This window comes from Phalacrocorax carbo, chromosome 2 (assembly GCF_963921805.1).
Source record: "Phalacrocorax carbo chromosome 2, bPhaCar2.1, whole genome shotgun sequence".
Taxonomy (NCBI): domain Eukaryota; kingdom Metazoa; phylum Chordata; class Aves; order Suliformes; family Phalacrocoracidae; genus Phalacrocorax; species Phalacrocorax carbo.
This window is the reverse complement of record NC_087514.1, coordinates 97,896,608-97,919,149: the sequence shown is the minus strand read 5'-3', so window position 1 is coordinate 97,919,149 and position 22,542 is coordinate 97,896,608. Positions and strand designations below refer to the sequence as shown.

At 43.2% G+C, this 22,542-nt stretch overlaps 2 protein-coding genes and 1 long non-coding RNA gene across 8 annotated transcripts in view; all 3 read right to left on the bottom strand.

Annotated features, from left to right (window-relative positions):
- NUP153 (nucleoporin 153) overlaps positions 1-9,133 on the bottom strand; it is a 47,348-nt gene extending 38,215 nt beyond the window's left edge. For all 3 annotated transcript variants that reach the window (XM_064443610.1, XM_064443612.1, XM_064443611.1), the window contains exon 1: positions 8,530-9,133. In XM_064443610.1, coding sequence (XP_064299680.1) covers positions 8,530-8,631 — 102 coding nt within the window. In that variant the 5' untranslated portion in view covers positions 8,632-9,133. The remainder of the gene's footprint in view (positions 1-8,529) is intronic.
- On the bottom strand, positions 6,275-7,853 carry LOC135312001 (uncharacterized). The gene is made up of 2 exons (XR_010371620.1): positions 7,120-7,853; positions 6,275-6,520 (listed from the first exon to the last, which is right to left on the bottom strand). It is a non-coding gene; the product is annotated as an uncharacterized LOC135312001 (long non-coding RNA).
- A 1,115-nt stretch (positions 9,134-10,248) lies between the features above and the next one.
- On the bottom strand, positions 10,249-20,939 carry LOC104049260 (tRNA selenocysteine 1-associated protein 1). 4 transcript variants are annotated; one of them, XM_064443635.1, is made up of 9 exons: positions 20,853-20,939; positions 19,787-19,863; positions 19,560-19,690; positions 18,829-18,960; positions 17,840-17,959; positions 15,526-15,721; positions 14,785-14,830; positions 13,809-13,977; positions 10,249-10,546 (listed from the first exon to the last, which is right to left on the bottom strand). In XM_064443635.1, exons 2-8 carry the CDS (start codon positions 19,814-19,816, stop codon positions 13,841-13,843), a joined length of 792 nt encoding a protein of 263 aa, XP_064299705.1. In that variant the 5' UTR covers positions 19,817-19,863; positions 20,853-20,939; the 3' UTR covers positions 10,249-10,546; positions 13,809-13,840. The 4 variants fall into 4 exon arrangements, with proteins under 4 accessions (XP_064299705.1, XP_064299704.1, XP_064299706.1 ...); XM_064443634.1 differs by lacking the exon at positions 10,249-10,546 and having other exon boundaries at positions 13,582-13,977; XM_064443636.1 differs by lacking the exons at positions 10,249-10,546; positions 17,840-17,959 and having other exon boundaries at positions 13,582-13,977.
- Positions 20,940-22,542: the final 1,603 nt, after the last annotated feature.

The following is a 22,542-nucleotide window of genomic DNA, read 5'->3' as shown; positions in this document are numbered from 1 at the left end:
CATTTAAACCAGTTCAAACCTTGGCTACACCTGCTTAGCTCAGGATGAATTAAACTACAAATGTACCTATATTACCAGATAGCACATACTGGTATAGTTTTTCACCATCAATTTAATATTTTGTTATCGTAAACATTTCAGTGCCTCACTAGACCTGTAATCCAGTCTCAAAGAAAATGCCAGTTGAACAGTTTAACTCTTTTCTTGGTTCACCTTAGTGTTGGAGGTCACCAGACCTTGAGCTGTACTAGGGGAAGGAGTCATGAGACTCACCTGCTTCAAAAAAGATTTTGACTCAAAATGCAATCATAACTAAAAGCAGTCAGCCAGCTTTCCCAGGACACTCTCACACAACTCCTTCCAACAGCAGAGCTATGGAGACACTAATAAACAACCTCAGCAAGGAGAAAGAAAATTTTCTACTGGCACAGGTATTCGCAAAGCTAGCGTGTGCGTGCTAAAACTGTAGCTGCAGGACTTCAGAACGCGTTGGTGTCTGAGTGTTGGCATACACGTTTTCTCCCAGCAAAGATGAATGTAAAGATGAACTTATGCTTACTTTAAAAAACCTAGTGGTCACAAGCAAACCAAACACACACAAAGGCACTGTAATTAAATGCAACATGCAATTATGAGATGAGTTATAGAAACTCAAAGGAAACTCCCCCCTTGGAAATATTAGTACTGCTGTCCCAATATGAAAGCCTTAGTGCTGTCGCATTTCCTAGACAAAAGGGAGGAAAAAAACTTATAAAGTCTTTTCTTGTTAAAAGAAAGGGAATGTATTTGTAAACTCTCCAATAAAAACAAAGAAAAGCAAATCTCACAGTTAAGAGAAGATCTTTTTATTAATAAGTGTTTTTGTACAGTAATCTAGAATACCACAATGACAAATACTGTATCAGCAAGTTGCAAAACTACACACGCTGAAGGCAAAGTCAAACAAGCTAGTTCATACTTGCCTTCACTCAATTTTAAGATGGTCCAACTGACTTGGCTTAAAGGGGTTCAGAGAGTGCTCGCCCTGTCCTTTCCATCAACAAGGCTGGGGGAATAACAATCTCCCACCAGAGGTGGTGATAAACAACTGCAAATAACACTACCTCCAAGTGGCTCAACTGTTAGCAAAATTAACATCTCTTTGGCTTAAAAGGTGTATTTAAATTGTACCTTCAATTCGAGAATTGTAACAGGCAGACAAAACCTCTTTAGGCATAAGGAGAAAGCATGTCAAGACCTTTAAGCAGCACTATAAATAAAAATATAATATGGAATGTAGTGGGAAGAAGGGAAGATACCTGGCATGAGAGATCTGTGTAAGGGAAAACATGTCCAAATGTAAGGCAGCTGTTCATGAAACTGCATAGATAATTTAACACCCTAAAAAGTAATAAAAAATTCTGCCTAATGGCTAGAATTCTTCATTTAAAATATTGTGGGCACTTAATAATTCTTCAGAATTGAGGATTTACATTGTACTTTACAAAAGCACAGAGGAGAACTTTCAATGCATTGTCTTAGTAGTACATACCAAGAAACGTATGCTGAGGAACATCTCATCCCCCTTATCTCATGACTGTATAAATATCACTATTCAACATATTGTGGATGTACAATAGCTACATAACAAATACTGGATTGATTACCCAGAACATTAAAAAGATAGCAGAAATCACACAGAGTTTTTGCAATTTAACAGCAGAAAAATGGAAAAGCATATCAGATGACCTACTGCCACAAAACAGAAGACATTTTTTAAAATGGTCTGGAAAACAGCAAGCCTAGAGAAAAGCCTCTTGGCTATTCTCTTCTTGAGGGCAACGTTCCAGTTTACTCTAGATAAAATGCAACAGTGAGATGGAGGCATTATTTCTTCCCTCAGAAAGCACAGCCCTGAAGGCAGAATTGGATGGACCGACAAAAGGATTACCAACCCAGAGTAACATTGACATTTACGCTGAAACCACATGCCTGTGAGTGCTCTGTGGTCCAACAGCAGCCCTGACAGAACCGTGCACACACAGATGCTGTAGGGCACCCCAGAGGCCACCTACTCCAACCTCCTGTTCAGAGAAGGGCCAAGAACAGCAGATCGCCCATGGCTGAGTCCACCTGGGTTTTGGGCACCTCCAAGGGATGAAGACCTCTCTGGGTAGTTCTTCCAACATGCTGGCTATCCTTACAGTTAAAACATTTTTCCTAACGTGAAATCAGGATTTCTATTTTTGCAACTTGAGTCCATGGTCTCTCTTCCTATTGCTATGAACCTCCCAGAAAAGCCTTGTTCCAGCTTCTCTATACTCTTGCTAGGTATCTGATCTTCTTAAGCTGAACACACCCAGCTCTCTCAGCCATGTGTCTCAGCCTCCCAGCCATTTTGGTGGCCCTCAACTAGACTCACTCCAGGTATATCAACATATTTTTCTGAACTGGGGAGGCCAAAATTGGATACAACACTCCAGCTGAAGTCCTGGAAGTTCTGAATAGAGGAGAAAAACCACCTCCCTCAACATCCTTCCCACGTTCTTACTAATACCGCCCAGTACGCAGCTGGACTTCTTCACCTCAAGGGCATGCTGCTGACTCAGGTTCAACTTGCTGCCCAGCAGGTATGCGGAGTTTTGTCCCAGATGAATAACCTGGCATTTGCCTTTGTCAAACCTCCAGAGGTTCCTGGCAGCTCATTTCTGTCCAGATCCCCCAATGGCAGCCCTACCCTTCAGCATACGATGGGGCTGACATTCCCCCAGGTTTATCATCATCTGGGAACCTGCTGAGGATGCACACCATTCCTTCATCCGAGGTTGTTAATGAAGACACATAACAGTATCAGCCCAAACACCAACCCCTGCGAGGCTCTATTAGCAATCAGCTGCCACTGGAACTTTGTACTGCTGATCACAACCCTCTGAGGTCAACAGTTCCACTCATTTTCCAACCATTTTACAGTCCAACGGAGGAATACGTATTTCACCAGTTGGGCTACAGGGATAACACTAGAGACCATGCTGAGGGCCTTGCTAAACTCAGAATCATGGAATGGTTTGGGTTGGAAGGGATCTTTAGAGGTCATCTAGTCCAACCCCCCTGCAGTGAGCAGGGACATCTTCAGCTAGATCAGGTTGCTCAGAGCCCCATCCAACCTGGCCTTGAATGTTTCCAGTGATCGGACACCTACAACCTCTCTGGGCAACCTGTTTCAGTGTTTCACCACCCTCATTGTAAAAATTTTTTTCCTTATATCCAGTTTAAATCTAAACTTCTTTAGTTTAAAACCATGACCCCTTGTCCTGTCACTATAGGCCCTGGTAAAGACTTTCTCTGTCTTTCTTATAAGCTCCCTTTAAGTACCAGAAAGCTGCAATAAGGTCTCCCCACAGCCTTCTCTTCTCCAGGCTGAACAACCCCAACTCTCTCAGCCTGTCCTCGAAGGAGAGGTGCTCCAGCCCTCAGATCATTTTTGTGACCTTCCCCTGGACCCGCTCCAACAGTTCCGTGTTCTTCCTGTGCCGAGGGCTCCAGAGGCGGACGCAGCACTGCAGGTGGGGTCTCACCAGAGCGGAGCAGAGGGGCAGAATCACCTCCCTCGACCTGCTGGCCACGCTGCTTTTCACGCAGGATATGGTTGGCTTTCTGGGCTGCAAATGCACATTGTTGGCTCAACAAAGTCAGGGTAAACAACATCCACTGCTTGTCCCACATCCCCTGAGCCAGTCGGCCCACTGTTACGAATTTGTTACGTGATGCTACAGTAGTCCACATCTGCACCAATCCAAAATAGCCCTGCTCAAACATTTTTAGGCAAGCAAAAGCAATTTTGAACTCTGTCCTCTCGCAGTCCTCAGAATCAGCAGCAGCTCAGTTCCTCCACGGCAGGGGAGCAAGAACCGGTTCTAATTACCGACTGGAGGAATAAATAACTCAGAGGAAGTGATGTGCTGCCAGCAACCAACGGCAATTTGCAGTGTCCTGGCTAACACAGTCAATTATTTCATCTGCTTTTTTCCTCTCCTAAGATACCACTCACTAATACCATTTTTCTCCAATACTTGACAGCCTCCAAGGCAGTCATGACAACACTTTGAAAGACAAAAACCAAAATATTAATAAAGATCTATAGCAATCATCATTTACAATTTGTTGTACCACTGACAGTACTGTAAGCCTAAATGAGAGAAAACTGTTGATATCTGTTTAAAAAGTTCTTCGCAACTCTGATACATTTTTGTTTACAGTACCAGTAGAAAGCCAAGTACCACATTTAAACATCTGTTTTGCTAGTGCAATTTGATATTGCTAGGACAGAGACAAAACCTCTAATGTTAACTACTACCCCATTCTTTTAAAAACAAATCTTCAAATACACTTTAAACATTTCTTCAAATCTATTCACATTTAGCTCAATGTGCTAACCTACTACTAAACCAAAACAAGCCATACAAATATAAATACAACCTCCTATGCGTGCTTCAAGGTGCAATCCTATTGACAGGAGTTAAACCAATGCAATTATACTTGTGTAGGTCCCTATGGACATTCTTAAAAAAGAATTTTGTGATTAATATTTTCCCGCTTAGGTTTACGAAACATTTCCTAGCTTACATTACTCAATATGATACTGTAGGAACTCTTCAGCATGAGTTTCAAAAATTCCTCCCAAAATACACCTGATGGTTTTTAAGTTCCTTCTGCCCGCTGCCTGCAGTCACTGCCGACCAAGAAAATCCCACGCACACATGAAACAATAGTTTACCTTCAAGACAGTAGCAGGTGATAACGTAATGATTTAGGCGTTGCTGCACATAGTTTAAGTTCCCGATCCTGTAGCTGCGGAGAATCTTTACACGACATTTCAAATGACTTCGTGAAATTCACCAAACCAGAGGGGTTTTCATGACCCAGACCAGCGAATGTGCCTTTCAGTGGCCTTCTGGTCCCCTCTTTCAGGTAATATCGTAACTACATCAGCAGAAGACCAACCAGAAACATGCAGAAACTTATACTGATTTAATGAAGGAAAACATCTTTGGACTGTTTCCTTGCGTATCAGTGTAGCACATCTACATTATAAATATGCACTGGCATGTACACATGTGAGGAAAAACAAAAATTATCACTCCCCAGAAGTTTCAATCTACAAATATCATCTTTAATATCAAACAGCTCTAAGCTGAAGCCTGACATAAACATACAGGTTCGTGGGAAGGTTGTAAAGACTTTTCAGATAATTGGTTTTTCTCATGCTTAAATCTGCTTGTACGAGTTTAAAAGTCCAGAAGAGTCAAAGCTCTCTGACACTTTCATTTGAATGGTTCATTATCGAATAAAATATAATGAAAAAAGTTATTTTAGTCTCTTCTCCTGTAAGTCACATATAGAATCTCTGAAACCTATGTTACCTGGATGAGAATAGCACTATTCCAGGCTAAACCAGTGCGCACACACACAAAAGCATAAAACTAAACATAAAATTAACAATAGGAACATACAGGTACTATATTAGAAGCTGCTTAATACGTCAACAATGTAAACACTCATCCCATTAACACATCCACACCAGTAATTCCCATCATCAGCCTACCTAAATGACTAGGACAAACCAGGGTTTAGAAGCACTGGAACCACATCCGGAAGAATGAAACCCAGATGTTGGACAAAACAGCTCCCTCACTCGCTTGTGCTTAGCTCTCAGAGAAGCTGTAATTTCAACCCAGGTGCCCAAGCTCCTTACACGGCAGAGGAGGCGGCTGCATATTTCAGTATGAGGTGGGTGAGTTAACAGGTAGTACGCTAAGCACGGTGTAATCTAGTAAAGCCAACACACTCAGCACGGAGCTGTCAGCATGCAGCCGCCGGGAAAGCACAGTCAATGGGGAGGGACTCCTCAGTTCCGCTCCCAGAACACCCAACGCAGAGATACAAAAAGGCTCTTTTCTTTCTGAGGATTCCCACCCCACAAACCTCCATGGTGGGTGAGTCTATACCATCTTTACACTTCGCACTGCTGCTACTTTTTGTTTGTTAGCTTGTTTAATAATATAGCTGCTGCCACTGCATTTTTATAGGGCAGGATGGACGCTCAGAAGGGAAAATACTATGGTCTAGCTCCTTCACCAGTGGGGGAATTTGTAGCCGTATCTCCATCTTCCCAGAGAATACACAAGCTGCAAGTCGGAGTCTTCACCCCCAGAGAGCGTCTGTTCACCCCTCCTATTTGAGGCTGGTTTAAAAAAAGGCTCTAGATCTAAAAAGACACACACATACACAAACATAATGAAGCATGGCTCTGAAGTTTAATGATCGGGCACTTGGGGAGAGAAGAGCAGGAAATACTGGGCTTTGCAGCTTTGCTCCAAGGAACGTCTAACATAAAACAAATAACTTGCGAAATCAAGCAGCAGGCAGCGCGTCCTCTTCCAAGTGTCTTCTAAAGCTGTCAGTGCACTTTACAGAAGACTGACTCTGCGGCACACGCTGGGCGTGATCGGAGAATTCTCACCTGACTGAACTCCTCAGGAGACTATGGCAAAATAACAACATCCAGAAAGCAGACAATCATGAGCCAGGCATCGTGCTAATCATCTCTCACATAAGCAGGAAAAAAATCGGATATCCTAGGAGCTTTAAAGCTATTAGCTATGCTGCGAACAGTGCTTAGGCACCTTCGGAGCTTGATGGTAAGAGGCTGAGGGTTTTCAGGGCCGCAGTTTTGACTGCAAGCACCTAGAACAGTTCTATTTAAGTATTCCTATGAACCTAGTTATTGATAATAGTTAGGGGAGGGGGGATGAGAATCAAGAGGTATAACCTCATGTCAAGATTGCACTGAGCACTTTCACGTCTTCCCAAACTCATTACCGAGAGACAACTAACACTCAATCACAGAATACTTCTGCAGAGTGGACGTTATATGGAAATAGGAACACTTGCCAATTTATTACAATCTAAGTTCGTCATCTACCCAGAGCTCACCTTTCTGTGTAACGCAAGGCAGTGAGCTGCATAGGGTTAAAAAGCTATCCATTATCGCAAACGGACGTGCCTGACATCTGTCAGTTTGCCCGTTCATTTAATCATTACAGATTTTTCCCCAATAATATTTCCGTTAATTTGATGTACGCGTTCGGTTTGCAGCATCCCTTCTCTGGGCAGAACCCCACAGATATCCCCCAAGCACGTGTCTGCTTTGGCACATTGTTTAAATAAACCTACCGGAAAAGGCACAGAGATAACAGACAATAGGAGAGTCAGAAACCCATCCGTGCTAATTATTTTAAATTCACGCCTAAGGTTTCAGTTATCTGCTGAACACTATTGCGACTACACGCTGTTATCAACACATGCGAGGCGGTAATTTCAACGTTATTCCATCATTTGCGTTACGAGCTTTCAGCATTTGCTCTCTAAGCGCAGCGGTCCTTTGTATGAAGCGTCACCATGCTAGCTGTACAAGGACAACGCTGCTGATCAGTATGCTATCTAAAAGGCTATGTATGCATAGTACTTCCCAAATGATAAAAACTAACCGAGCAACAACTCGCACATAACGCTCCCTCAACCTTGCATAGGATAGTCAATTCCCCTAGCTTACGTTACCGATTTCATAACATAAAGGTTTTGGCTGAACAGGTAACTTCAGGGTCACAAATACACGTGGAAGGCATTTCCAGAGCACCCTCTCCGGGCATCTTGAAATTTCTTAGCAAAGAGTAATTAGGAAGGATCCCTGCTTCTTCCCCTCCAGCCGCTCTAAACAGAACGGGATTTTTGTGTCGCAATTTACAAACTTTTTTTTTTTTTTTTTTTTTAATTTTTTGTTATCCGTCTACGCGACCCTATAACACAAAGGAGAACAAATGCCTTACGGATTACGTTTCCCCTGCACTGCATCAGCACATTCAGGCACGGGCAAGAGACTGAAGAAACTACCAGATGCCGACCCGAGGGTTCCGCACGCAGCATCCCACCAAACCACCGGCGAAGACGCCGAGCTGCGCAGCACCCCCGCGACCTCGCCGGCAGTTTGAAACTTGTCAAGAAAGGCACAAGAAGCGATGAGCTTAAATCGGAAGGGTAACTACGCTCGGTAACCCAGCACCGATTTAACCGGGCTGGGGGCCCTCCCTCACCCCTGCCCAGCCGCCGCCTCCTCGCCTTCGCTCCCGGCCGAGCAGCGGCATCTCCCCCGGCCCGGCGGGAGACAAAAGGCAGGCGAGGCCCCGCTGCGGGCCGGGGCTGCCGGCGGGAACGGGAATGGGGCGAACGCCCGGAAATCCCACAATCCCCGCGGCCCCGGCGGGAAACCCTTCCCGCCCCCCCACCGCACCCCCCCCCCCCCCCCGGGCCGTTCCACCGGGAAACCCCAGCCCGGCGCCTCGCACGTGGGGGGGGGAGGGGGAGGGAAGGGGCGGCTCCGCGGCGCGGGGCCGCCTCCCGCCCCCGAGGGGGCGCCAAAGGGAATTGGGGGGCGACGGGGACAAGGACGGGGGACGGCAGAGGGGAAGGGGTCCTCCCGCCGCCGCGCCTCACCTGCTTGCTCCTCGCGTAGGGAGGCTTCACAGCACCCAGGTGGTATCGCCGGGTCCGGATCTTGCCGCCGCCGCCGCCGCCGCCGCCGCCGCCCGAGGCCATGATGGGATCCGGCCCCTCTGCCGCCCCCTTCCCCCCCCACCGCTGCTCCGGCACCGCCGCGCGCGCGCGCCGGGCCCGGCCCGGCCCCCGCCGCCTCGTGCGGCCCCGCTCCTTCCCGCCGCGGCCCAGCCGCGCTCTGCGCGCCGCTCTGTCACACCGTTCCCCGCGCAGGGAACGCGGCCGCCCCGCCCCGGCCCCGGTTCGGCCTCCCCGCTGCTCCCGCCTGCGGCCTGGCGCGGGGACTCCGCGGCCTTGCCCCTCCCCGCCGCACCGCCGCGCGCGCGCGCGCGCGCTCCTTCGCTCGTGGTCTCCCGGGCGGGCGCGGCGCGCTCCCTCTCACGTTCCTCGGCGATTCCGCGCGCGCCCTTCGCCCGCTCGTCGCTCGTGCTCTCCGGTACCGGCCGGTCCCGCCCCGCGCCGCCCGCGGCCGAGCCGCTGTGCCCCTCCCCCTCTCTGGCCGGCCGACCGACCGACCGACCGACCAACCAACCACACTGCGCCCGCCCGGGCGGCCGCGCGTCACTGAGCCGCGCGAGCTGCGTCACAAGACCGGGACGGCCCGGCAATCCCCGCGCGCCTGGGCGGGCACCGCCGGCAGGAGGGAGGCGGGAGGGGCCGGGGCGGACGAGCGCCGCGGGAAGGGCCCTGCCGGGACCCGCCGTGGGGAGCGGGTGAGGTTCCGCCGCCGGCCAGCAGCGGGTACTTGTGCCGGTGCGAGCCCCGGAGGGCGGCGGGGCCGCGGCAGTTGGGGAAGAGGCTCCTCCGCCGGCCGGACCGTGCTTCGTCCCCGGGGGGCTTCCCGCCTCCCCGCCGGTGAGCGCGACCACGGACAGGGGCAGAAGGGCGGCGTCCTCCCCGGGATGCCGCTAGAGGTTTTGTTTGCAAGGACAACTTGCAGATTGGAATCGGGGGAAAAAAGCCTCAACACAGCCTTTTCTTCCTCAAAATGAATTTTGAATATATAAGGTGGTTTTTTTATCCTACTGAATTTGAGAAAAATCTGTGGCGCCACTTATTTAAAGAACTACTCTGCCACCGTAAATAAAATTTTACATGCAGTGGGATGACTTGCAGTGATAAATAATCCCTTCCAGGACATGGAACTCATGTGTTTAGAAGTCACCTGCAAGAACCACCTCATCTCATGTAAACCGCTGCTGTGCAACACCCTGCAGACCCATTTTAGGATGAGGTTCTCTTTCTACAATGTGCTTGTCAAAAGAGATATACATCAATATAATCATCAAAATACACGGAAAGATAGTATTTTAGCCTGCATTTGTAACTATTTTTGTCCAGGAAACAATTATCATGCTAAGTTCCAACTCAGGGAGGGGAAGGAAGGGTATCATGATGTTACTGCCATTATAGGAAAAACAAGATTTACAAAGGGATATGAATGGTGCCCTTTGGTGTCAGACATTCATCAGTAATAATGCTGACTTCTAAAATGGTACCTGCGTGGGGAACTGAGTAAAATCACTCCTGCACTGGACACTTAAGAGCTGGGCAAATTTAAAACAAGATTCCCTCCTTCAGGCACATGCTAAGTATATTAAGGTAACCTGCGAACACAATTTTCTCTTCCATGTGTGTGTCAAAGGCAGCTACACTATGTTTGCTCTGTGAATTCAAGTGCTACTTTATTTACTTATTTAGAACAATTTCCATACGGTGACATGCCTTTAATGACACTCATGACTCAGAAATACTTGTTGATGTAGTCAAACAATGTCTATTGACATGAGTCACTGAAGTTAAATAAATTGTTAAAAATGAGACAAACCAAAAGGCAAATATATATATCCAGCAGAATGATAGGGATCATCACCATTTGATCAATCTTCCCTGCGAGTTATATCTGCAAGTTACTTTGAGGTAGCGCTAGAAAGAAGCTGTTGGTCCAAGAGCATCCCTGCAAAAAGAAACATTCACGGCTTAAGTACCATTTAACCTTTTTATACCCCTTTAAGTACTCTTTACCCTTTTTGGCCTGTTTCTTTCTCCCTGTTCACTGACTGCAGGATTAGTAGCCCCTCAAGCCACCGTACTAAAGCCTTTCTGTGCAGAGAAGTAATGGAAAAAAAACCCACTGCTCTTCTTGAAATTAGCGGGTGTTGAGTAAAGGCACTATCTACTGCAGCTAGGTGCTATGAAGGGTTTATAAAACCAATACTAGATATTCTGGAAAAGAAAACTCCAAACTTAAAAAAAACCAACTATATTTCTACTGGGTAAAACAGAGACAAAACACAACTGGAAGAAATGAAGTATCATGGTGTTGAAGCAGTTGCTTCTAAGACTGCTCCCACTGCAATCAGGTCATTGTAGTGGCACCTGTAGGCAGGCACCTGTGTGGTGTGCTCAGGTCTTTGCGTAAGCTAGCTACCGCAGGCTACCACTTGCAGAACAGCTCTAGATTTACTCAGTAAAAAGCCTCAGCAACGCATTCTAACATTTCTGATGCACTGACTTTCTCCTGTATTTGGGGTTCGTGGGAGATACATCAATACAAGAAGTTTTTCATTCAGTATGCCTTCACAGTAAAGAACACACACTGCGCACACCACCTTGATCCCATGTATGCACTCCTAACTGGAAAGAGGAATAGACTAGTAAGGCTCAGGAGACAAAAAAAAGAGGTCAGAGCTATTTTAGAACAACGTCACATGGGCTGCAACCAATGCACTCACTTCCTCGCCTCATTTTTCTTGTATGTTGACTGGAAGAAAATACACCCCCAACATTTCTCAGGGTTGGAGAACTAATGGCCCAAACCACCTCTTCTACTGCATTACATAAACAGTACTTTCACCATACAGGTACTACTTTACAGCCCAGAACAGAAGGTGCATGCCTGTCTGGAAACAGTCACTAATGCAAAGTGTAGAGACCTGGTTAACAGTAAAATCTGCATAAGTGGCATGGCTACACACTGTGACTGTTTTGAGGTTTATGGATTATGGTGATGCAGTGTCAGGCTAAGTGGAATCACACAGCTATGCAGGCCCCTCACTACACAGGTCACACACCCAGATCAGCCTCCTAAATGCCAAAAATCAGCACAGATACTCCACAGTATTTCTGCTGCGCCAACACACATCCTTAGCATCACATTTTTAACTGATAACACAATAAAAGGTTTCCACAAATTACTTGCTGCAACTTAAGTACAGTGTAAGGTGATGCCGTGCAAGCCACTTCAAAGCAGGTACAACCCAGGCACAGACCTGGGACGTCCCTGCTGCTTGCGGTGATGGTACTGGCTAGATACCCAACCCTTCGCAGAGCAGGCTGGTTTGTACTACCACGCTCAAACACCATCAAATCCTGTATGGTTTTGAAGCTTTAACATTCCCATCCAAGTTCAAGGGGCCTGTGTCTACTATCTTGAGTTTCCTCCTTACTAAGACAATCTGCACTCCCCCAGATTCTCTTTGCTTCATCTATTCCACTTCCTGTCACATTCTTGTTAATAATCTCCCTGCCATCACCCTCCAGAGACTCACAAGTTTACACAAGGGAAACATTCACCCTAGAAACCCACATTCCCAGCTACCTTGCAACTAGCTCTCCCCAAAGCAGGGCAACAGTTGCTATAACTGTGATGCTACTCCCCTTGACTAGTTAAGTTTTTTTTCCTTTTCTTTCTGTCTCTTCCTACATGTACTCTGCACAGAATCCCAAAAGAATGAACTCCAAAAGCCTTTTGTTTTAGAGCATCTGCATTTCATGGGCAGGACTTTGACAATAGTCCTAGATGAAATAAAATTGGGAAGAAAGGATGATTCTTGTCAGCAGCTAGAAATGCCCTACCAGTGCCAAGTCACTCTGCAATACAGTATTTGTTTTATATTTAAGAACAATATATAGGTATGACCAGCACTTTAATTATACTAATCTTGAAAAAGCCAGAGAACTTTATTCCTATCTGCCACCATAGCAATTAGGGTTTAGATTGCCCCCAAAACACATGCAGCAGTACCAAAGTCTCCTGGCTAGTTTCAGTAGCTTCCACAGCTATTAGCTACAGTAATTTCTGCTACCTTTTTTTCTTCAAAGAATATTCTTCTGTTTCCAGCCTAATTTATTTTATTATTAAGTAGTAAATACTTTTGTAACACATGGGCTTAAATAGGAAATATGACTGGAAAATACTTTATACCCTTCAGGATGAGAACAGCTTAGAGGAAGCCACTCAGAAGTCGCTAGCTTAAAGCAGAACTTTCCTCATTGCTATCTCCCCTAAGCTCCTTTGACTTGAATACTGAAAACTGTCCTCCTACTAAAAGTTTATAAAATCACTGTAAAACACCTGAGCATGAAGACTGAATAAATTAGAGGGATGTTATGGACAGGGTGCAACTTGGCTGAACAGATGTTACTAGGGTAGTATTTTTACTCCCAATGGGTAATTTTCCCTCCTTTAAATGGTAAAGCTATTTTCTAAGGATTTTTAGGTTTATGAACATGTATTACATTACACCAGTTTCTTTACTGTAATGAGTCTCTTGAAAAGACTAACAATAAGAGCAACAGGAATAAAATTGTCAACAGGGATCATCCTTAGTCTTCAGAATGTTTGCAGCCATGGCACCTGAAAGTTTGCCCTTCTGTCTGTTTAAAATACTGTATTGATAAAGCAATTTAACTGACCTAGCAGATCAAGAGTAGTACAGTTAGTGCCAGCAGACTGCAGGAAAAAGTGTTCCTAAGTGTTCTCACAGCAAACGCTGGGAGTGTCGCCCAAATACACATAATCTAAGCAAGTATTTTAGGAGCTTGTAAAAGATGGCCTAGGTAACTTGGAAATACATGAGAGCTAGTTTTTGCTAGCATCCTGATGCCCATACCAAAGACAGGCAAAATACCCCTACTGCCTCCAGCTGAATTCCACAAGCCAGAAGAGAACATGCTTCACATATGTAAGTAAAATCCCTTGCTGGCAGGTTTGCAGAAACAAAATTTTATTTACACAGGCAAGTCTATCTTTAGACCCCATTGAACTCTTTACATTTCTAGAATATTTACATGATTTCAAGATGCTCCAAGAGTAGAGTGATGAACAAAAAAAAAGATTACAGAAACTGTCAAAAGCATAGCAAAAAAACCCAACCTATCATTGTGCTTTAAAACTTATGATCTAGAGTAATGTAGAAGAAATGTAATTTTAGCACCTTGGTCATAACGGTCATGCTATATAAGACACTTAAATAGCAGGGGGGATGTCAGAAGTGACCGTATCCAGAGGTTGCCAGTGACAATTCATGAGGGAATCATAGAGCTCTTCACTTGTCTCCATAAATTGTCTGTTCATTTCATCAACATCCAAGTAAAGCTGTGGATCTGAAAATAAAAGCCTGGTAAGTAAGAGTGTCAGGTCCTGGGAGGCATGCACACAAAAACCTGCAGTAAATACCTGATGAGATGTGCTTTAGCTAAATTTAGTAACTTATTACATTTACTATTAAATCTATTAAGACATTTATTCACCCAAAATTTTAACAAACCTGACAAGTCCAGCTTTTTTGCTATTTGCGTAGCAGAAGGCTAGGACTACATTGGTATTTCAAGATAAAGAGCAGATTTGAGGATAATTAACCATGAAACTCTTGCAAACTCCATTTAATTAATTTCTACAATATGTGCTACACAGGATGAAGTTTCTGAACACTAACACAAGACATCACTATGCAAGGAACTATCTGCAAACCTTCCAGGCCAAACAATTAAGTTATGTACCAAATCTTTAAGTGCAAGTTGAATCCTCCTTTTGGAACCTGCAATGTAAGCTTTTACCTCAGAGTTTAGAAAACAAAGCTGTTGCCTATTAGTGAGCTTCACTTAAAATATGCTTAGCAGAATCACTACAAAGATATAACAAGTTCTGTATTGGACCACTTTGGAAGGAGAAGGAAAGCAGTTACAAGAAACCTACTGTGAAGTGTTGTTGACAGCTGTCCCATTCTACTTGTCATGGTGTACACTATCAGCTTTAAAAGCCCACCTCCTCTTAGCCTTAACCCAAAAAGGATCCCACTGTATCAGCTAAATTGCTAAGGCATTCTTCATCCAATAGCCATTGGCTTGTATTGTTAAAGGGCACAAGTAGAGCTAAATTCAAGTTGCAGTGACAGAATCATCAATAATTACCTTCAGTTATTAGGTCGTCATTGATTTCAGTCATCGCTGAAGTTTCCTAAAAAGAATAAAATCTCTTAAGTTTAATCATAATCCATTTCAGAAAGCATCATAAATACAAAATAATTCTGTACTCCCAAACCCTTCCCTCCTCCCACAACTACAAGAATGGGGGGGGGGGGTGGGGGGTGTTGTGTTCCATGTTTGTTGGGGAAGATTGAGGGGTTTTGGTGCGGTTTTTTCTTTATTTCCTTCTTGTTTAGGGGTTTGTTGTGGGGACTTCTTTGGGAGGGGGAGAGATGGGTTGTATTTTGTTGGTGTGGCTTGGGGTTTTTTTGGGTGTGGTTTTTTCCTCCTTAAGAAAAATATAGTATAGTTCAGGTTGGAAGGGACTTCTGGAAGTTGTAATTGATAAATTGGCTGATCTAAGGTAAGACCATCTTACAATAATTCTTTACTTTGCTTTAAGCAAAGTACATAAAACAGGAAGAGAAGAAGGCTACACAATCATGCTGCTAGAACTGTTATTTGGCATACATGAACAAATAATGGTGTATAAATCTCATTCTATAGATGTAGTAGTTAAGCACTTAAATCAAATACACTCTGAATGAAACCTTCTCTGCTTAGCATAGAGGTCAGAATAAAGCATGATTTCAGTTTTAAGACTTCCTTTTGCTCTGACTTACACAATTCATATAACTTAGTATTTGTAATTTTTTTCTCTCTTTAAAGCAAGTGTTGTAACTTTACCTCAAAAACAGCTGGAGCCATAACAGCATCTCCTAAAGAGCAGTCTCCAACAGCTTGCATGCTATCATAGGGAGCATAGGAGCTGTAGTTGTAATCAGCATAAGGATCATAACCCCACTGTGAGTAGTAGTTCTGATAATCTTGGTAATAATCATTATAGTTGTATGACTGGTACCGCTGGAATTCTGCTTTAAGTCTGAAAGATGAGACATAATATACAGTTAGAGTTTGAGAACAATAAACTGTAAACCCAGTTCTGCAGTTAAACTATTTGCCAGCTTATGCATTTCAAAGTTTAAATGGAAGTTTTTCTGAACAGTTGCCTAAGCAAGAACTTAAGTCACACCACAAGATCTCATGTTTATACAGAAGCAAATGCTCTCACCTTCACCAATACCACAAACATTTTCATTAAGTAACTTGAGTCACACCACTTATCTGTATTCACTTTGATATTTTTAGTATCTGTATAAGCAAGGTCCTGATAAATCTTTACGCTCTGCTAAAAACTAACTTATTAAGACCAGCAATATTTATTAAGCACAGCTGCTTTAAAGATGCATTGTCTTAATTAGCCCTTCTGTCTTTTGTTAGGGTAATACTATATCTTATTTCCAGAAACAAGGGGGTGAAGTCAGATTATGTTTCAGGGGAGCACCTGACACTGCCCGCGTTTGTCATGTTTACCTCCACCTGCTCAATTTTTAGTTCAGGAACAGTTGCCAAAGTACAGCTGTCAGGTGAAACCAGCACTGCCATTATCCAATATGAAGCCAAAGCAGCAGGAAAGTGACAAAACTCATTGGTTGTTCTTAAGATCAAAGGGCCAGCCGATTAGTTTTCACTGCTTTCCCTCTCCTGAGGAGATTTTCTCAGGGACAACTTTACATGAATAACAATAATCAATGCACAAGCATTGTCTGTACTAAAACAGAGGTACACTACATGAAATACAGATAACCCAGCTGCACATTCAAAAAATCCTCTATACTTAAGACACTTCAGGCAGACCTCCTGTGTTTGCAGAGTCCAGTTTCTCTGCATCCCCACTTAATTACAGAAAAGTCAGATCTAGGCTTGCTATCAAGCACACAAACCAAAGGAGCTCAGAAAAAGTTTCCAATGAAAGTGACTTAGTGACAAGCTACTCTGATGGCTGGCTATTTTCATGCTAGGAAAGCACAGTACCCAGCCATTCAGAAACCTGTATTAGTGGTGTATATTTTAATACCTGCATTCCATTTGTTTCATTACTGAAAAGCTACATACACATTCTAATAAGTAGGTCTCCTATTGTCTTGCTCTTGTAGTAAACAAGTAACTACATAACATCTCAAATGCTTCTGCTTCCAACTTCTCTCCTACATACATCTCTGCAGGAAAGTAAAAAAAAAATCTGAAAATCCTGCTGACATTCTCCTAGATAGGAGAAGTGAGGAAACCTGTTTCTTTGTGACCCTCTTGTTTTCAAAATAATTTAGGCGGAGCAATTCTGGACAGAGCTCTCTTGGCTAAGTGCATTTCCATTCTAAAGCAAAGAGGCAACATTTGCAGAATTATCCAGGGTGAAGAGAAACAAAAGCTGTATTTCTACTATTTAACAGAACATAGAAGCTAACCTCTTGAATATACTGGAATTGTTTTATATGAACTTCTATTTTTGTCTATATCCTGGATCAAAGTTTTATCGAATTTGGTATCAACTCGCTAACTGTTCAGAGACTTGAATTGCCTTGAGCGCCAAGCCAGCAGAGTAAAAAACCTCACAAACCCAATTAACTTTAGATTTCCTGCTGCCCCCATCACTTGCAAAGCAAAGAATAGTACTTTAAACTGTTCCAAAGCAATATTTCCTTTGGCTTTTTCCCCGCTATATTCCATATTTGAGTTCTTTCCTCTGCCAGCCTACTGTAAAACTAGCAATGTGCTACCTTGCCCAAACTAGAGGGAAAAATCTTGAAGAAAAGCTCCCTAGCATATAAAACCACTTGTCCCTTCTACCTTCTTCAGGCCCAAACTTGGATAATATTTATGAATGCATTCAGCTTTGCTACTGTAAGAATTAAGGCTTGTTACAGCAGCACCTAAGCCCAAATTACACAATCTGGCTAGACTTACGAGTTGGATTCCCCCAGCAATCCCGGAAAAGGTTGATGAATCCAGGGAGTCAAAACATAATGCTTCTGTATTTTTGGTTTTGTAGACTGCATCATGTGTACAGCCATTATAGCAAGGGCCACAGACTTTACAAAGGCAGAGCTACAAGAATCTGATTATTTAGAATTACTGTATCAATGCACAACTCATTTGTTACCTTTTAGAAATTCCTATGCTCAGCCGGATTCGTTTTCCCCCCAGACCTGGTGCATTCTGGCAGTCTTGCAGTGCCCTCATCTGATCACCTTGCTCACCAAATCTGACAAAGGCATACCCTCTACAATTTTCAAAAGGGAGAAAACAAATTCTAGTATGCATAACAGTTACAAAGCTAAAGAATTCAATTTCTGTCTTCTACAAAAACCGACGATAGTAGCTACTATAGCTGCCATTACCTAAGCAACCTCTCCGGCATGTGCACATGCCCAGAAGATGCTTTCACTGAATTAAAAACTTGGGCCAGAAGCAAAAACCTTGTTCTTTGATAGTGTTAAGAGGCAACTTGCTGAGAGCCAGCAAAACAAAACATTTTAATTGCTATCTGTGTAAGTAATCAGATTCTATATTTCTGCATTTACAGCAGTGAGTTTACCAGTTAGGATTGTAGAGAACTAATATTCTTTTTATACTTGCTTTCTCTTAAGTTTCTTGAATTAGTCTAGTACAGCCAGCACTGTCTGAACAGCAAACTTGCTCATCCCTGCTTGACTCACTGCCTGGCCAGAATGACTTCTGCTAGTTTTTATTTACTAATATTAATAGGTTCAGTCTCCCAACCCCAAGATTTGCCAGGCGTTATGCTTTCTCCCACATGTAAAAAAGAAATTATTTTGTCTTTAGTACTGCAGATGACTAAGTGGACATGCTGCTGTATCTAAGCACAGCAGCGCAGGTATCAGCGCACAGCTCTCCCTTCTCCCACCATCTAATTTCTTTCACACTAAATTGAAAGTTATCACATTCACTGCTTAAACTAACCAGAAAGTTTTAGAAATGCAATAATCTATGCTGTTAAAAAAGTAATAGAGACTAATCTTCTCTTCCTGCCTCTAATGAAAGAGCAGAGAACAGTTCCAACACAAGTTCTTATATATTACTTATAGAAGCAAACATATAGGCAGCATTACACATTTTCACAGGCATTACCTGGAATATCCCAGCAGGTCTGTTGCTATTTTGCAGTCAATACATGAGGGGTACCTCTTTAGGAAATAGTCATAGAGCTGGAAATCATCCACTTCCGGAGTAAGCTCCCCAACAAATATAGAATAATCTGGTCTTTAAGGAGATAAAAGAGAACAACTCTCAACTCTTGAGGCCAGGGGCTGACTGCAGTGTTAAGGTACCAAACATTAAACAGGTAGTTATCACTGGACAAATAAGGAGGCAAAATCTGAAGTGATTATTAACTACAAAACGCTGCCAAGTAACACAGACCTACAATGCCATCACTCCAGCATAAAGTTCTCACTCAATTCCTCTGGTCTGTTCTACTGCTTTCACAAATGCATTGCAGAAACCCATTTTATAAAAAAGAACACAAAACAAGCTTTTATAAGTTGGCTTTAAAAAGAAATATATATATCTTGTCTGAATGGGGGGAGGAAGGAAGCACAAAATACCAAGAACTATTAACTCAAGTGACAGCCATGATTCAAAAAGAGCTATGGCTATTTTGCCACAATTCTTAGTGACTATGGCAGAGAAACAACAAAAACTTCATTGTTTTATTGGCAATACATGTCCATAAGCAATATTTAATGTATAGGCACCAGATGTGCCATTTCAGGATTTTCAAAATAAGTGATGGCATTCACTTGTCACTATCAATTTAAACAGATAAGAGGTCAAAGCTGCTCATTTCAAAAGGTCTTTACCTGGCTGAACTACTACTAGGGACAAACTCTATTCTTCCAGGTTTTATTTTGTTCTTTTTCTTCCGTTTTTTCTGTGGTGTTCTCCACCAGCTGTAGGCCTGTAGACATTCTCTTTTTTTCGCCATTAAGTCCTGTTGGGAGAAAGAAATTCACCTTTATAGTTTTTAGCCTCATTTACATTCCTCCCTCCCACTCCCCATCACCACAGGTGATTTCCCCATATTCACCTTGCCCTTGAAAGAAGCCTGGGGTCCCATTTCTCCCTCCGCCTCCCATGAGGGAAAGCAGCCTCTGGGGAAAACGCCTGGCAAAAATAACAGAGCCAAAGGATTGTATGAACAGCCATATTCCCCTGACTTGTCAAGCTGGCTAAAGGATTGACAGCTTCCTCTTGGAATTAGGGAAAAATCAGACAGCCCTTCGACGTTGGCCAATCCTAAATGTTAATTAGCTTCAGGACTGGACTGTGTTCCGCTTTAGCTCCAGGACTCAAAAAAACCCTGCAGCAGTACAGTCTGAGTGATGAAGAGGCAGGGAAATCACTCTTGCCTAGAAGGGATCTCAGCTGTCCCTATCTCCCCTCACCTAGGAATTATTCTTCTCTTATGTGAGATGCCTCTCCTCACTACCCAGCTGTGAGTCACTCTCCCAGGCCAGGAGCAATGACAGGAGGCCGACAAATGGAATATAAGGAGAAAGCAGACCAGGAACAGGCACTAGCTTGGCTGAGGGAAAATTCAAACCCAGACGCAAGGCCAGGAAGAAAGAGGCATAAAAAGTGCCTCTTGATAAAAAAAAAACGGAAGAAAACCCAAAAACCCAAAACCCACAGTTTAAAACGGAAGTGAGGCAACTACACAAAAGAGGAGGGAAACAACAGCTGTGTTAACACAGGTTGCCTCCCTCGCTTAAGATTCTGAAGAACAAGGATTCCCAAAAATAAGAATGGTGTTTCGCAGCTTTTTTTTACTTACGCAGGCTTTATGTTCTTCCTCTACAACACCTCTACATATATCTTATATAGAGAGTGTTATGCACAAGGTCCTTCAGAAGAACTCATGCTCAAATAATCCAAAATGCAAAGTTTAATGTTTTGCCCCCAACCTGCTTCAGTTGATACGATTAAGTGTCCGGAGGACAGCCACCAATTACCAGAAGAAATCAGAGGACTAGAAGAACACCCATCTCAGAGCAAACTAGCTATTTCAGCTTTACATTTACTAGGAATTCCGAGTGTGGTTCTGGAATCCATTTAGGCACTGCAAGCCTGAATTCCTGACCAAATGATCTTACCTGGCTTGCCATGGTTCAAACTGTCTTCTGTCTTTCCCAAAGAATACAGCTGCACAGGTTCAGTTTACTGCAGTCCTTCAGCTGAAATAGATGTGGAGGAGGAACAAGAAGATAAAGAACCTTAAACTGCAGATTAATTACTTTCTAAGATGTTCACCCCACCTTACATTTTTTTAATGTTACCAATTCAGAACTTAAAATTTGTAAGTTCTGACTTGTCACTGCTAAAGTAGCGAGATAAAAAGCATATATGGCCAATGGGATTGTGATTAGAAGTCATCTTCACTTTCTTAATTCTAATAGTCCACAAAGTTTTCCCACTGTTCAAAAGCTCTCTGTAAATTTCTAGTGGTTTAAGTCACCTACACCTTATCCTTATTTCTGAATACCTACATGTAATAATATAGGAATTCAGAAGACCCACGTTCTAAAATAGTTGAAAACGCAATAAAGAGAGGCTTCAGTGTGTTTTGTACAACCCCTCAGTTTTTTCCCCTTTTAGCCAGATTAAAAGTAAATTTACTTGTATCACAAATTGTACAGCTGAAAACAAGCAGTGGTACTTCCTATGTGCTGAAGAACAAGGAGATAAGAGGGAGGAGGGCACAGTACAGGCAAACAGGATCTTTCTCTGCACCTTTTCTGAGGTACATCTTTCTCTTTTGCTTCTTCCATATACACCATTCCACTCACTACAAGTGAGTCAGCAACAACAGATGACCTGTTACTGCTATCACTAAACTAGTGGATATACTTTCTTGAGAAAGTATGTACTTTCTTGATTCTGATATCCTTTCTTGAAGCTTTTTTCCCTAGTCATCCAACCAATATAAATCAATGCCGAAAACAATTTCATTGGCAAAATATTTTGCATCTACTTCCACACACAGCTATTCATTCACCACTGCTTTTTTTTACATGTAGCTTTGCTCCTTCTGTGCAGATACTTGATTGCTGAAGTTTTAATTCCCCATTTCCATGCAAGAATTCATGTCATGTTTTACATACTGGCTGGTCAATTCCACATTCACATAATGCAGTAAGTACCGCATGTTTGTAATGCCTTAAAGGTTTGCCCACACAGGGAACAGTTCAGAGCATTACGTCTGAAAATGCATTAGGTTAACTTGACACAGGATAGCCATACACCACTATTAGAGCATCAATGCATGCTGTTAGTCAGGATAACTATGCACTTCATCCCCACACCCTTTCTGAAGCCAAGAAAAAAGTGTCAGGTACAAACAAACCCTTAAATACAGACACATACCTGCTGTATACAGGATAGCATATGCTCTCTTACTAAACCTAACTGTGCTCATTACAGAGCTATCAGCAGCAATTTTTTCCTGTTAAAGGTCATTAATAATAACGTGATGTTCCTCTAATTCAAGCATTATTTTTATTAAAAGGAACCACAAACTCCTTCATGCTCTAAACAATGAAATACTAATTATTGAATTCACAGCTGCATAATACTTTAACTTACCACTCTTTTTTTCCTGTGGATTTAGAAGATGGCACGTGCCACAACGTTGTTTTATTGCAAAAGGCTATCAGAAAGCAAGCGATGCAATTATTTCTCAATCACACTCGTCATGGACTTTTATGCAAAACTTTTTTGTACTCTTTCCCTGTCTGGTCTTGATTGTCACCTCGTGATCTTCTCACTAGAAAACAAGATTATTTG

Bases quoted from the DNA above. Each gene is read 5' to 3' on its own strand.
- LOC104049260 (XM_064443635.1), bottom strand. From the start codon at position 19,816: ATGGGACCCCAGGCTTCTTTCAAGGGCAAG. The intron at 19,691-19,786 runs GTGAATATGGGG...TTCTCCCAACAG, and splicing joins AGGCTTCTTTCAAGGGCAAG to GACTTAATGGCGAAAAAAAG. The intron at 18,961-19,559 runs GTAAAGACCTTT...ATCTCCTTAAAG, and splicing joins CCTAGTAGTAGTTCAGCCAG to ACCAGATTATTCTATATTTG.